A 15352-nucleotide genomic window follows, 5' to 3' on the forward strand; every position below is an offset into this window, starting at 1 on the left:
TCATATGACAAACAGACCTGGTGATAGACAACTCCACCAAGTGGATCTGAAACTTTTATTTTAACCTTTTTTACAGTACTTTAACAAAACAAAATAAAAAAAACTGAACGATGATGAAGACACATTTTCCATGCTCTAATTACAAAAAGAGGATATCATGGGTGGGGAAAGAGAAACTGGTTGTAGATTTGATGCAGACTGAGCGTATGTTGTTCATCAGCCCAATTCTGATCTTTTTTCGCTAAATCAGATCTGAAAAATATCTGATGTGATTGGTCTAAAAGACCAATTAGTGGGGGAAAATATCACAAACCGGGAGAGGCTGAACACTTCCTTCCTGATTGCTGACCCTAGATCAGTTATATTGTGGAGCCTGAAAGAGATGATGTAATACATTTATGTGGAACTGATCCTAGATCAAAGAGGAAACTAATTTAAACAGTGAATGAGGTCCCAGTTTCCACTCCCTGCTCCAGTCAGTTTGGCCACCCAGAACACAACCAAATTTTCACAGGATGGAGAGAAGCTGTTGACAAGAGAAAGAAAGAGGGGTAGGCCTTCCTGGCTCTTTTCAGACATGGAATAAAGTACTAAAACATGAGGTGTAAAAGAGCCAGGGAGGGCTACCCCTACTACCAATGAGGGACCACTAAGGAGAGTAGGGTGGGTACCAGGGGAGGACAGTAGGGGGTAATCTAGGCATCGTAGTTGGGGTTCTTGCGGAGGATGACAAAGCCCTCCAGGATGGGGGTGACGGGGAGATACTCCTCTGTGGCCAGCTCTGCCCTCTCTCCATGGGCCAGGAGCACCGGCGTGGTATGGGTCTGGAAACCTGTGATGGCTTTGGGCTTCCCGGCCTGACCAACCACGTCCACCGCCTATGGACCAATTACATACATGAACCATGAGGTCGAATCCACTCTGCCATCATCTTATAGCATTTCATCTTGAGAGTGAAAAGCACTTGCACATCTAGACGTTACTTCGCATTGGAGATGTTCAACCATTGTTAAAATGAAAATCTCCAGTACATTTCACTTGCAAAGCATCACATCGTGCTGACGGTCTGGCCTTCATCACACCATCTAGGCTACATCCTCAACTAGCATTGTATTTTGAATATGAAGTTAATCCTCCAGGATCTTATTAAGAGCAGCAGTCCTTACCTGTCCCACCCTGACGGACACGGGCAGCGGCCTCAGCTCCTCATCGAATGTGACCAGCATACGGGGCTGCATGGCAGCCACCAGTCCATAGAGAACGTAATGAGACTTCCCCAGGATTACTGCAGCACACACAGGAAACAGCCAAATATTTAGACCTAGGTCAAGGCATTTAGAAGACTTACTACCCGACATAAAAGGAAGATAGTGGAACTAGCTGGGCAAGGGCCAATGCCATTCAGGAGTTGAACAATTGCTAATTGTTTTTTTTTAAGTGGAATTTTCCATCCATATATTGAAATTCAGGTCACTTCCTAAAATTACTCAACAGAAATCCCCAATCCTAACCAAACAGATGTGGAAAAAGAGAGGGGAGGAAGAAGCAAATAAAATGAGTGGTGAAGAGTAAATGAGGAAAAGGGCTTACTGTTCTTGACATCGAGGAAGGAGACGAGGACAGTGAGTAGTCCTGCCACAGCCACCTGACTCATTAGCTGCCTGTCACTGTGGTACGGACACAGTGTCAATGTCCCTTTACCCAGGTGAGTCAGACCCTGTGGACATGGCACAGAGCAAGGGTTAGGAGACACAGAGACACATACTCTCCACCTCTAACACATAGGTTAGAGTGCCAGAGCGGCACCTCTTTTTGCTACCCACCTGTGCAAGTCGGACCATAAAGAGGTTGTTGGGGTCTTTGGCATGGTACTGAGCCAGCTGCCTCAGCATGGCAGCCAGGCGGGCATTGTTTGTTCCTGCAGAGAGAGAGAGCGATGGAGCCGTGAGTCGTCATGGAAACCAATCACAGCTTGAGACGCAGTCAATGGAGAAGGTCTCCTACGTTGATGTCATCTGGCACAGTGAATTCACAGTTATACATTATTTTTGTTATTCAAGGACAAGGAATAATTACAGAGGAACATTGTAATAACTTAGTGAGGCAAATCGAAATAACTTTGAACGTCTCAATATAATAACGAAGACACTGATTGGGGCCCACTCACCGCTGCCCACCATGCCCATGGCAAAGATGGAGTTGTGGGAGACCTCTGGGTCAGCATCGTGGGAGAACTTGCTGAGTGTGTCCAGGATGTTGAGGCGAGGATTCGACACGGAGATCAGGGCCAAGGCCAGAGGTACCGCACGCCTTAGAGTAGGCTCTCCATACCGCAACTAGGAGAGAAGGCAAGACAATGGAGATGGAGAAAAACAGTTAGATGTAGGATGGTTGGATTGAGCCAAAGAGACAGGGGCTAAATCAACCCAACATGTCCTGAAAATGTGTTGAAGCCAAATGGAGTGAATAGGACAGAGGTTATACTGACCAGGTGTCCAAATGCCCGTAGTGCCATCTCTGAGCCAATCTCTTCTCCCATAGCAATGAGTGCAATACCCAGGACAGCCACACCCTGGGAGGGGGAAGCAGAGAGCAGATTAGTTCAATATCAAATCTTAATTCAAACCCCTCATTAGATTGTATTTTACATTTGTCGTCATTTATCCAGAGTGACTTACAGGAGCAATTAGGGTTAAGTGCCTTGCTCAAGGCCACCAGATTTTTCACCTAGTTGGCTAGGGGATTCAAACCAGCGCTCTTAAAACACTAGGCTACCTGACACCCCTTTATTAACAAAAGCCTGGCATACCTGGTGGGAGCCCATGTCAGCTGCACTCTCTTTCTTGTCTTTGTCCTTCTTATCCTTCTTGTCTTTTTCCTCCTCCTTCTCTTTGGCTTCATAGTGCTCACTGCAGATGTGGAGCAGCTGCTGCACCTTCAGTACATTACCAGAACCTAGCATCGAGAGAGATAAATATAGGAAAGCCATCACTTGTAAATCTCAATGAGATCAACTGTATAAATAAATATGTAAATCAAATAAAAAACAAAGAGAATTGGAGACAAAATGATAACTCTGCAGCTATGAGACTGACCTGCATAGGCACAGACGTCCACCAGCGTGTTGGCGAAGCTGCGGAAGGGCTCAGGCACCACCTGCAGCGCTGCCAGGGTGGTCTCAATGGCCTCCCCTTTACCCAGGTGGTTGAGGCCCAGGCCCAGGGGCAGCCAGCGGGCATATGTGTCTTTCAGCTCCAGCTCACTCTTCTCCATGATGGACTGGACGATGGTGGAGGTGACGTCACCGTTGCACGAGCCCACCGCGATCATACCGCACGCCAGCGCCGTCACACCTGCCACCTGAGAGTGTGTGACAAGACACATAACATGGGACAGTGAGCTGGGTTTAATGAGTGTGGATGTGTAATAGACTTAAACCCTGACAAACTGTGGAACTACACACACAGTACCTCCATGCTGGACTTGGAGTCTACCATGACGGGCAGCAGCAGAGAGAGGACGTCCTCACGGTTCGAGCCAGCATATGCCAGGCCCAGGCTGGGGATAGAGGAGAAAGGTCAGGGTCAAACCCCACCTAAACAAGTACTTTTCACAGGCAGAGATTACACTGTGCTAATGGACTAAACAAACCTCAATACAAATCTTTAATGTACGAGGTGTAAGAGGTGTCAGGCAGTAGGGGCTAGGGGTTGACTTGGGACTAAACACGCATTTCCTTCTCTCCTTACCCGAAGATGGCTCCTATCCGCATGATGTTGCTGTTGTGGAGGACGTAGTCTGACAGCAGGGCCAGGGCCGGGTCACACTCGTTCCTCACCCCAGAGTTTACTATGCCACAAGCCAGGAGGGCGCCCGACTACAGGGAGAGAGAGAGAAGAGAAAGAGAGGGGGAGACATATCTACATGAATAGGATGTTTAGGGCTTTTCTGGATGCTGTGAAGGTTGTAGTGAGGAGGTTTTAATGCAGTGTGTTTGGTAAGAGGCTGAGTGTGTGTGCTGACCTTAATGTAGTCTTCTGAGGAGTAGAGGTACTTGTCTATCTGTGTCAGACCACCATCCACATCCCACAGCAGGATCATCCCCAGAGAGGCTGCAGCACTCAGCATACCTGGAGATAAACACAGAATTAGCAACATTTACACAACAGCAATATATTATTTTTGTTACTATGCTTGAAATGAAGGATTAGCAATGAAGGCGATACATTAAGTTACTGCTAAGCATCCTAGATTCATGAGACTGGTACTCACTGTCGAACCACCAAACATGAACCAATTTTCAGTCAAACCCCCACAAATGTGAACCACGAGGCCCATTTGAAGACGGGGATGTGAGGCTGTGTGTGTGTGTGGGGGGGGGGGGTTCTCTCACCATGGTCTTTGTTCTTGTACAGCCATTTGTTGCCGTCGTCTGTGAGCAGCTTGTCCTGTCCGAACCCTGCGTTGACAAAGCCGTTGACAAACGAGGAGGCCAGGTTCATACGAGCAGAGTCCACCTGGGAACCACTTCCTCCAAACCCTGACAGACAGACAATGGCGTGATGAAAAGGAGGATGAGGATAGAGGAGTGTGATAGAACACAACCAGGACATTAGTGAGCTGCTGTAGTGAAGGTGCTGAACTCACTGTTGTTCTCCAGGTGGGTTTTGTAGATGTCATCTGGGACTTTGGGTTCCATGATGTCCAACTGTAAAGAAAGGGAACAGTACGTTACTGGCTGCCTGGTGCTGAGTCATAGCCACTAACAGGCTTAAATGTCTTTCACTAATTGGTTTATTCACTATACCAGCCATTCATTTTCCTCCAGCCTCATTTGTTCTCTCACTCTATGCACCATTATCCTCCCACCCTGACCCCTACCCCACATTTTAACTCTCCTCTTAGTACCTTCTTCAAGCCTCCTCCATTTCCCCCTCTCAACAATATCAAATAGAGCACGGTCCTCTGACTCACCTCTACAGGTCATATTCCCCTCTCCTTAGCCCTACTCTAAAAACCTCTTCTCTAACATACACTCAGCCCCCACTGTCAGTCACACTCCATCCACTGACTTCAACAGTGACCCACTCCTCAGTCCTGCTCTAAACACTCACTCTTCCAACCCCCTCCCCTCTCTCTAGTAGTCGACCCATCTTCCCTCCTCACCTCTCGGGCCAGGGCCAGGAAGTTGCTGTTGAGCTGGACATTGGACATGATCTCCGTCAGGTCCTCGTAGTCCTCCACGTCCTCGTTGAGCTCCAAGAACATGCCGTGTCGGCCCAGCATGAAGGCCATCTCCTTCTGGATCACACTACAGGAAAACACCCACTAAACCATCAACTCTTCATGCACATCATTAACTATGGAAAACACTGCTGAATGCATTCCCAATGACTCAGTAGAAAATGTGAATAACGATTAGAAAGAAAATACTGGTTTACCACTATAGGTTGTACAGGGAACTGCTAAAATAAAGGAAACACCAACATAAAGTTTTCTAATTGGGAGTTGGGCCACCATGAGCTGCCAGAACAGCTTCAATACGCCTTGGCCTAGATTTTACAAACAAGTGTCTGGAACTCTATAGAAGGGATGCGACACCATTCTTCAACAAAAAAAAATCCAGAATTTGGGGTTTTGTTGATGGCGGTGGAAAACGCCATCTCAGGCGCTTCTCTAGAATCTCAAATAAAATGTTCAATTGGTTGAGATCTGGTGACTGAGACAAACACCCCTTTAAACACCGTATGCTCCTTTGAGACCCCTCTATCAAAGTCACAGCTCTCTTCTAGCCATGGTAGCCAAAACAATAGGCAACTCTAATTAAGCATGATGAGATGTTTTATTTGCTTAATTAACTTTGGAACCACACCTGTGTGGAAGCACCTGCTTTCAATATATACTGAACAAAAATATAAAACGCAAAATGTAGTGTTGGTCCCATGTTTCATGAGCTGAAATAAAAGACCCCAGAAATGTTCCATGTGCACAAAAAGCTTATTTCTTAACTTTTGTACAGAATTGTCTTTATTTCCCTGTTAGTGAGCATTTCTCCTTTGCCAAGATAATCCATTCACTTGACAGGTGTGGCATATCAGGAAGCTGATTAAACAGCATGATCATTACACAGGTGCAGCTTGTGCTAAAAGGACATTAAAATGTGCAGTCCTCACAACACAATGCCACAAGATGTCTCAAATTTTGAGAGACGTTCAATTGGCATGCTAACTGCAGGAATGTTCAGCAGAGTTGTTGCCAGAGAATTTACCATTTTACTATAAGCCACCTCCAACGTTGTTTTAGAGAATTTGTCAGTACGTCCAACCGGCCTCACAACCGCAGACCATGTATAACCACGCCAGCCCAGGACCTCCACAACCAGCTTCTGAGACCAGCCACTCCGACAGCTGATGAAACTGAGGAGTATTTCTGTCTGTAATAAAGTTATTTTGTGGAGAACAACTCATTCTGATTTGCTGGGCCTATGCCCGCCTATTCCCTCCCAGGCCCACCCATGGCTTCGCCCCTGTCCAGTCATGTGAAATAGATTAGGGCCCAATTTATTTATTTCAATTGACTGACTGACTTCCTTAAATTAACTCAGTAAAAATTATGAAATTGTATTGAATTTTTATTTTTGTTCAGTATACTTTGTATCCCTCATTTACTCAAGTGTTTCTTTCATTTTGGCAGTAACCTGTAGGTAGCACTTCTTGCGAAAGTGTTGCTGTGAGATAATTAAGTGTGAGAGTGCAGTGAGTGTGTTGTGTCAGTCCGTACATGTCTTTGCAGGAGGTGAAGATGTTCTCCACCAGTTCCACRTCGTTGAGCATCAGGGCCAGCCTCAGGGCCTCTGGGTAACGGTTAAACTTCCTGAAGATGTTAAGGGAACACTTCAACAGGGCAGAGTTCTCTGGCTCAGGGACGTAGCTCACACAGCTGGCATAGAGAGAGAGGATGACAGAGAGTTTAGGTATTACTGATGAGAGGAACATCCTTTTGTCTCTTCAGGCTGCTGTTGGCACACTACAGGTATGTTGAGGCAGACTGGTCATGTGTTTGAACATGTGTGTGAAGGTATATATGTTTGCCTCACATGGTAAGGTGTGTGTTGTCCACTCACCTGGTGAGGTAGAGGCAGACCTTGGCATATGCATTATCATCTATGTAGAGCTCCAGCATCTCCAGCTTCTCGACCTCCATCAGCAGGTCACAGGCCTCGTGCTCAGCGTTGTGGGCCATGTTGTAGGGCACAATCTCCTTCACCAGCTTCAGCAGAGTCTCCTGCTGCGTCTTATCACTCTCCTCAACCTCCTGCCACTCCTTGGCCACCTCGCCCGCCAGGTGCCTACACACAGACACACCAGAGTTTAGGGTAGAAGACTAGGGCCGGGACGATACTCGTAAGTATCGCTGAAAGAAAATAAAAGATTGAACGTCTTCAGGAAAACAGCCCAAATGTTGGAAACAAACATCCTTATGTTGTCATCCAGAGTCACATGTATTTATTTTCCAAGCTATAGCACACAATATTTTACACACAGCAGATCGGTCTGCGTCGTATTTTAATTTTCCATGGGAAAAAAATTGAAATACTGTTATTGTCACAGCCCTAGGTCAGACCACAGAAACTGCCTACAGCTGCCAGGCATGGAATGAATGAGGCAAATTACAAGTCAAATTTTTACTTAGTCTTCCATTGGTATCAATGCATGACAAAGTGAAAATTCTACTTAAGTAGAAGGTAGGATTCACCCATGTGTTAGCCGTTTCAAATGGCATCCCGTATCCTACCTGACGTATTCATGTCCCCAGGATGCCAGCTCCTCCTGGGAGCCCAGCAGACGGTACTTCAGACACTCCCGCTCCCCACTCATTGTCATGGCCAAGACCGACACCACGTCTGCACAGAAACTCTGCAAAAACAAAAAGACATGAGTTAGCTAGACATATCCATAATTACAGTTATGATCGGTCCTTCTGAACATGAATCCCTAGTTCCATCCAGAATTACAATGTCCAATATACTAGGTCCAATATCCTTGTTTTTCTTTTCTGTATCTCCAGTAACATTGTAAAATAAATCCATCCAAATTTTTTGCACAGTGATTATAAAGAAAAAGCAGACAGGGAAAAGAAGCAATACAGTGGATGAGACCGTCTTGCCATCCCTCCCTCCTGTTTCCCCACTGTGAATAGTTAGCCATTTAGCAAGGACATAGCCATCGGTGTTCCCACCTTGTTCTCGCCAGGCACCATGCCCTCGTAGATCTCTTTGAGCTTGCCGTAATGTGGCCGCAGGAACTTCAGGGGCTTGGGCACAGAGGTCATGGAGGTGGTGGAGGAGCGGATCTGCCTGCGCAGCTCCTCTAGAGCAGGCCGGTACAAAGACGTGTCTGTCTCCTGTGGGTGGGTGAAAGAGAAAGGGGGCAGGGGGGTGTACATTGCATAAGTACAAAGAAAGTTGTTTCATAAGCATAGCTACCAAAGTTCATGCAGTGTATGTAAATGACTGACTTTCCACCAACACCTTATGCACAGTATAATACATAAGAATTGAAAAAGCTATACTGCCCTACCAAGCAAAAATGCAGAAAAATAGCTTTTATTTACCTTGCTTTCACAGTAACTTTATGCAGTTACTGCTAACATGTTCCCATTTTCTCCCAAACACAATAGAGGCAGGATACTTGTCCACATGATTAAGCATGTATTTAATGTAGCAAAAATGACATTGCTCATTTGGTAGAAAATGAGTTAGTTACTGCCTTTTTGCTTGGTAGAGCAGTATAGTCCCAGTGTCTAAAGCAAACCAGACTTTAGGTTTAGTAGTTATTGTGGTACTCGGCAGTTCTTGTGGTACTCACACCAAGTCTCTCCACCATCATCTCCAGCTCTTCTTGCAGCTGTTTGTCCTCATCAGACTGGAGAGAGAAAAGAGGAACTGATATTACAGTATGACAGATTCAATATGCGATGTTGGGCAATTGAATAACCGAACCCTGCACAGTAAACAGTAAATAAAAACAGGTTACTATTGCAATAAAAGGCTGTGCAATTTGCTAACAGCTAGATATTGGGAGCATTTTGTCGTACACCGGTCCTATACCAGTGTCGACTGATGGTAGGGTTGCCATGATAACTATGTATGTAACCTTGCCATTGTTATGGTGTTTAAAATGGGCTATTGTTAATGTACTCGCTAATAAGTTATACAACTCCCTCCATGTAAATAGCTACCTAACTAAACAAACAAACACGTAAAAACTATAGCCACCTCGCAATCAAAGATCACTGATAATGTCAAATCTAGCTACGCTGTCTCAACGAGACAATCTGAACCGCAGGCAGGTAACTACAGTTCCAAAGTCACTACTAGCTAGCTAGCTAACGTTACGGTCTCTAACAAAGATTTGTATAACTAATCTGTGACTGTACTGGGGTAGCTAACTGTTTGCTAGTTAGCTAACAACATTAGCGAACAGAGAGCAAACGTTAGCTACTTGGATTATGGTTGTTTACATTGCAACACTAACATTAATATACTAGTTAACGTTACATTATTGTAACTTGGCTAGCTAGATACTTATCAAAATTGTTGTTTACATTTCGGTAGTTACTTTCTGGCCTGTCATTAGCAATTGTTAGTTAACGTTAGCTAACACAGCCAGCTCCTACTGTTACCCTAGGCTAGCAAGCTAACGTCAACATTAGGTATGCTAACGTTAGGTAGTTTTATAGCTCGCTTTCAGTCGGACATAATAATCGTAATTGTTGGCATCTCGTACTTAGCCAGCCATGTCATACTTCTCCATTAAAGGTGACTCAAACAGTTCGTTATTCTTTTGAATGACAACGCTTTCGGCCTGTTCAAACATGCAGTGAGTGACTCAGGCAAAAACGCTACTCTGCTTCCCTTGTTCAAGATGTTGAGAAGTGTCCCAACTCACCAGTTCTTGCTCATCTTTTTTATCCTTGTCCTTCCCTGTGGGCTTAGTCTCCTTTTCCTCTGTCTTTTCGGACTGCTTTTTATCTTTATTTTTTGCCTCCTCCATGGTTGCACTTTTACGGAATTCGGCTACGGATACACTGAACAACCGGAGACCGGGTACACTGCTTCCTCTCTTCAAGAACGGTTGTGTTCTACTGCCACCTGCTATGCAGGAATAATATTGCACCGATCACTAATCTAACCCCAAAACGATATATGGCAGCACTTAGACTATCCAATGTTGACACACAAACGAAGAAGAAAAAGCTTTCGCGTGATTTTTAAAATGTATTTAACTAGGCAAGTCAGTTAATAACACATTCTTATTTACAATGACGGCCTACCAAAAGGCAAAATATCTCCTGCGGGGACGGGGGCTGGGATTTAAAAAAATAAAATAAAAAAAAACAGATAAATATAGGACAAAACACATGTAACGGATGTGAAATGGCTAGCTAGTTAGCGGGTACGCGCTAATAGCATTTCAATCGGTTACGTCACTTGCTCTGAGACCTGAAGTAGGGTTTCCCCTTGCTCTGCAAGGGCCTCGGCTTTTGTGGAGCGATGGGTAACGACCCTTCGTGGGTGTCAGTTGTTGATGTGTGCAGAGGGTCCCTGGTTCGCGCCCGGGGCGAGGGGACGGTTTAAAGTTATACTGTTACACACACATCTGACATCACGACAAGAGAGACAACACTACGTAAAGAGAGACCTAAGACAGCAAGATGGCAAGGCAGCAACACAACATGGTACAAACATTATTGGGCACAGACAACAGCACAAAGGGCAAGAAGGTAGAGACAACAATACACCATGCAACGCAGCCACAACTGTCAGTAAGAGTGTCCATGATTGAGTCTTTGAATAAAGAGATTAAGATAAAACTGTCCAGTTTGAGTGTTTGTTGCAGCTCATGCTAGCTGCAGTGAACTGAAAAGAGGAGTGACCCAGGGACGTGTGTGCTTTGGGGACCTTTAACAGAATGTGACTGGCAGAAAGGGTGTTGTATGTGGAGGATGAGGGCTGCAGTAGATATCTCAGATAGGGGGAGTGAGGCCTAAAAGGGTTTTATAAATAAGCATCAACCAGTGGGTCTTGCAACGGGTATACAGAGATTACCAGTTTAAAGAGGAGTATAGAGTGCAGTGATGTGTCCTATAAGGAGCATTGGTGGCAAACCTGATGGCCGAATGGTAAAGAACATCTAGCCGCTCGAGAGCACCCTTACCTGCTGATCTATAAATTATGTCTCCGTAATCTAGCATGGGTAGGATGGTCATCTGAATCAAGGTTAGTTTGGCAGCTGGGGTGAAAGAGGAGCGATTACGATAGAGGAAACCAAGTGTACATTTAACCTTAGCCTGCAGCTTTGATATGTGCTGAGAGAAGGACAGTGTACCGTCTAGCCATATGTGGCCGATGTGAAATGGCTAGCTAGTTAGTGGTGGTGCGCGCTAATAGTGTTTCAATCGGTGACGTCACTCGCTCTGAGACCTAGAAGTAGTTGTTCCCTTTGCTCTGCAAGGGCCGTGGCTTTTGTGGCGCGATGGGTAACGATGCTTTGTGAGTGAATGTGGTTGATGTGTGCAGAGGGTCCCTGGTTCAAGCCCGAGGTGAGGAGAGGGACAGAAGCTATACTGTTACACATACTCCCAAGTACTTGTACGAGGTGACTACCTCAAGCTCTAAACCCTCAGAGGTAGTAATCACACCTGTGGGGAGAGGGGCATTATTCTTACCAAACCACATGACCTTTGTTTTGGAGGTGTTCAGAACAAGGTTAAGGGTAGAGAAAGCTTGTTTGACACTTTGAAAGCTTTGTTGTAGAGCATTTAACACAAAATCTGGGGAGGGGCCAGCTGAGTATAAGACTGCATCATCTGCATATAAATGAATGAGAGCACTTCCTACTGCCTGAGCTCTTGCTCCCAGACAAACTAAGCAACTTCTTTGCTCGCTTTGAGGACAATACAGTGCCACTGACACGGCCCGCTGCCAAAACATATGTTTTGGCCGGGTATGGTTCTCAATCAGGGACAGCTGTCTATCGTTGTCTCTGATTGGGAATCATACTTAGGCAGCCTGTTTTTCCACCTTAGTTGTGGGTAGTTGTCTTTGTTAGTGGCCTGTATAGCCCTAGTAAGCTTCACATTCATTTTTGTTGTTTCTTGTTTTGTTGGCGAAATTTATAATAAAGTAAAATGTACGCTCACCACGCTGCACCTTGGTCCGGTCATTTCCACGACGACGGCGTCCGTGACAGAACTACCCACCATAAACGGACCAAGCGGCGTGGCCGGGAGGAGCAGCGTTTTCTGGAGGAATGGACATGGGAGGAGATATTGGAAGGCAAGGGACCCTGGGCAAAGGCTGGAGAGTATCGGCGTCCAAGGGAGGAGATAGAGGCGGGGAAAGCAGAGCGGCGACAGTACGAGGAGTTGGCACAGCGGAGCAGGCACGAGAGGCAGCCCCCAAAATTTGTTTGGGGGGGGGTACACGAGGAGATTGGCTGTGTCAGGTTGGAGACTTGAGCCAACTCCCCGTGCTTACCGTGGGGAGCGTGTGACTGGTCAGGCACTGTGTTATGCAGTGATGCGCACGGTGTCTCCAGTGCGCACTCATAGCCTGGTGCGCTATATTCCAGCTCCCCGCATCGGCCGGGCTAGAGTGGGCATCCAGCCAGTACGGATGGTGCCGGCTCAGCGCATCTGGCCGCCAGTGCGTCTCTACTGCCCAGGATATCCTGCGCCGGCTCTGCGCACTGTGTCTCCGGTGCGTCTGCACAGCCCAGTGCGTCCTGTGCCAGTGCCCCGCCTTTGCCGGGCGAAGGTAACCATCCAGCCAGGACGGGTTGTGCAGGCTCTACGCTCGAAACCTCCAGTGCGCCTCCACGGCCCAGTGTATCCGGTGCCTGCTCCAAGAACCAGGCCTCCAGTATGTCTTCCCAGCCTGGTGAGTCCTGTGCATGCTCCCAGAACTAGGCCTCCTGTATGTCTCCTCAGCCTGGTAAGCCCTGTGGCAGCTCCACGCACCAGGCTGTCCATACGTCTCCTCATTACAGTGATGATCCATTGCACGAAGCCTACAGTGATGATCCATGGCACAAAGCCTCCAGTGATGATCCATGGCACGAAGCCGTCCAGTATGACCATGCACGAAGCCTCCAGTGATGATCCATGGACGAAGCCTCCAGTGTGATCCATGGCACGAACCCTCCAGTGATGATGATCCATGGCACGAAGCCTCCAGGATGGATCCATGGCACGAAGCCTCCAGTGGGTGATCCATGGCACGAAGCCTCCAGTGATGGTCCGGGGCCTGCAGCGAGGGTCCCCAGTCCGGGGCCTGCAGCGAGGGTCCCCAGTCCGGGGCCTGCAGGGAAGGGTGAAGGGTCCTCTCTAGGTAGTTGTCTTTGGCTTTCTCTTCTTTTCTCTCTTCTATTGTCTCACTGGTTTATTGAGGAAGACTACAAGGGTGTCACCAAGGCAACAGTGTCTTGGAAAATGGACATCTATAAAAACACAGTGATCTCTTTTGATGAGACTGGGAACATTTCAAGATCAACCAAGACACACAAACACAGAAGCTCAGTTGGGAATACTGCACTGATGTCATATTTCTCCCAGTCCACGCAAGTTTCTATTTCCCAACAAGCATCAGGTCATTGTGGTTTAGTGAGTGTTTTTTACCCTTAAGTGCTTTCACTTGCTTGTCTAAACAAGGCCCACTTTCTCCACTGTAAAGATGATAATTTTTTACAAAGTCATAAAGGTTGAAATAATAAGGTTATTATTGAGGTAACCACTAATGGAGCTGGCCTGTGTCCGTACCGAGACTGAGACACTTGGAAAACTCTTTTAACTCGGAACACTATGATATTCTAAATAAGGTTCAGGTTATTTGAACAATACTCCTACACACTGTTTAAGTATAACATTGGGAGGCTGTTCCATATATACAATCCACTCATTATATGTTATGACATGCTTTACTGGCTCTGTGTTGGAACAGTTACCATGTCTTTATAGAACCCAGAGTGCCTTCTAAAGAAGGCTTTTGACACCCTGCAGGGTTGCATCAGTCCCCAACAATATCACCAAAGACTTCAAGTACTACACCTCTCCTCTTTTCCCTGCTCCTCCCTCCCTCCACCTCTCACAATATAGCACACAAGCATATTCACTCCCTCACTCAGTCATTCTCATCTACTGGTATATTACAGAAGAGTTCCAGTAAGAAGAATCACTACATAGTAGAGAATGACAAGGAATACCACAGAACAGGTGTGTGGTGTGGCTGAGGACAAACAGTTGTGCTATTAAATTGGGGTCAAGTGCCAGGAAATTATCCAGTCACTCCTCTCCTAGCTGTCCTGTCCTAAGAGTGTGTGTTGATGGTGCTGGTCTGAGATGGGGTCTGGTTTCAGCTCACCTCTCTAGACCTTCAAGGTCTCCGTTGGCAGCTTGAGTATCCGAATGTCGGACACGCTCTAGAATCCGTCGGAATGCCATAGCATCCGCTCCTGTCTCTTAGAATCTCTCTGAAAGGCATTGGTGCTCCAGGCGTACAAACTCTCCATATCTTCATTCAGTCCCTCTCCCTCTTATCCTTCCCTCTCCCTCTTATCCTTCCCTCTCCCTCCTATCCTTCCTTCCCTCTCCCTCCTATCCTTCTTTCCTTCCCTCTCCTTACTATCCTTCCCTCTCCCTCTTATCCTTCCCCCTCCTCTTATCTTTCCCTTTCCCTCTTATCCTTCCCCATCTTTTTTATCCTCCCCCTTTTCATTCCCTTTCCCTCTTATCCTTCCCTCTCCCTCTTTCCCTATCCTTCCCTCTCCCCTCTATCCTCTCCACTCCCTGCCCTCTATATCCTTCCCCCCCCTATCCTACCCCCTTATCTGCTTCCCCTACTTCCCTCTTATCCGTCCCATCCCTTCTTATCCTCCCCTTTCCTTCCTTCCCTTTATTTTCCTCTTCTATCCTTACCCTTCCACTCTTATCCTTCCCCCTTCATCCTCCCCTCCCTCTTATCCTCTCCCTCCTCCCTCTTATCCTCCCCCCTCCTCTTTATTCTTCCCTTATCCTTCCCTCCCTGTCTTATCCTCCACCCACTTTCCTCGCCCTGCTTATTCTTCCCTCTAATATCCTTCCCTCCCTTTATCCCTCCCTTCCTCATCTATCCCTCCGGGCTCTCTCTTATCTGTTCCCTCTTATCTTCCTCTCCCCTATTACAATCCTTCCCGGTCCTTTATTTGCCTCTTTATCTTCCTTCTCCTCTCCTTTCATCCAAGATGGGTAGCAGAAGACCGTGTTTGTTTTTTCCCGTTATTGTCGTGTGTAAATATTCAGCTTTTTTTTCCTT

At 46.6% G+C, this 15352-nt stretch overlaps 1 protein-coding gene across 1 annotated transcript; it reads right to left on the bottom strand.

The window, feature by feature from the left end:
• Positions 1-41: 41 nt before the first annotated feature.
• Positions 42-10157, bottom strand: LOC111960752 (26S proteasome non-ATPase regulatory subunit 2). Its single transcript, XM_023982953.2, has 20 exons — positions 9951-10157; positions 8868-8924; positions 8239-8403; positions 7795-7916; positions 7124-7348; positions 6781-6939; positions 5167-5311; positions 4648-4708; positions 4394-4540; positions 4024-4130; positions 3750-3877; positions 3471-3558; positions 3096-3360; positions 2810-2955; positions 2489-2572; positions 2168-2336; positions 1824-1918; positions 1591-1717; positions 1167-1285; positions 42-878 (listed from the first exon to the last, which is right to left on the bottom strand). The coding sequence occupies exons 1-20, from the start codon at positions 10053-10055 to the stop codon at positions 696-698; spliced, it is 2697 nt and encodes an 898-aa protein (XP_023838721.2). The 5' UTR covers positions 10056-10157; the 3' UTR covers positions 42-695.
• Positions 10158-15352: the final 5195 nt, after the last annotated feature.

This window comes from Salvelinus sp. IW2-2015, linkage group LG4p (assembly GCF_002910315.2).
Source record: "Salvelinus sp. IW2-2015 linkage group LG4p, ASM291031v2, whole genome shotgun sequence".
NCBI lineage: Eukaryota > Metazoa > Chordata > Actinopteri > Salmoniformes > Salmonidae > Salvelinus > Salvelinus sp. IW2-2015.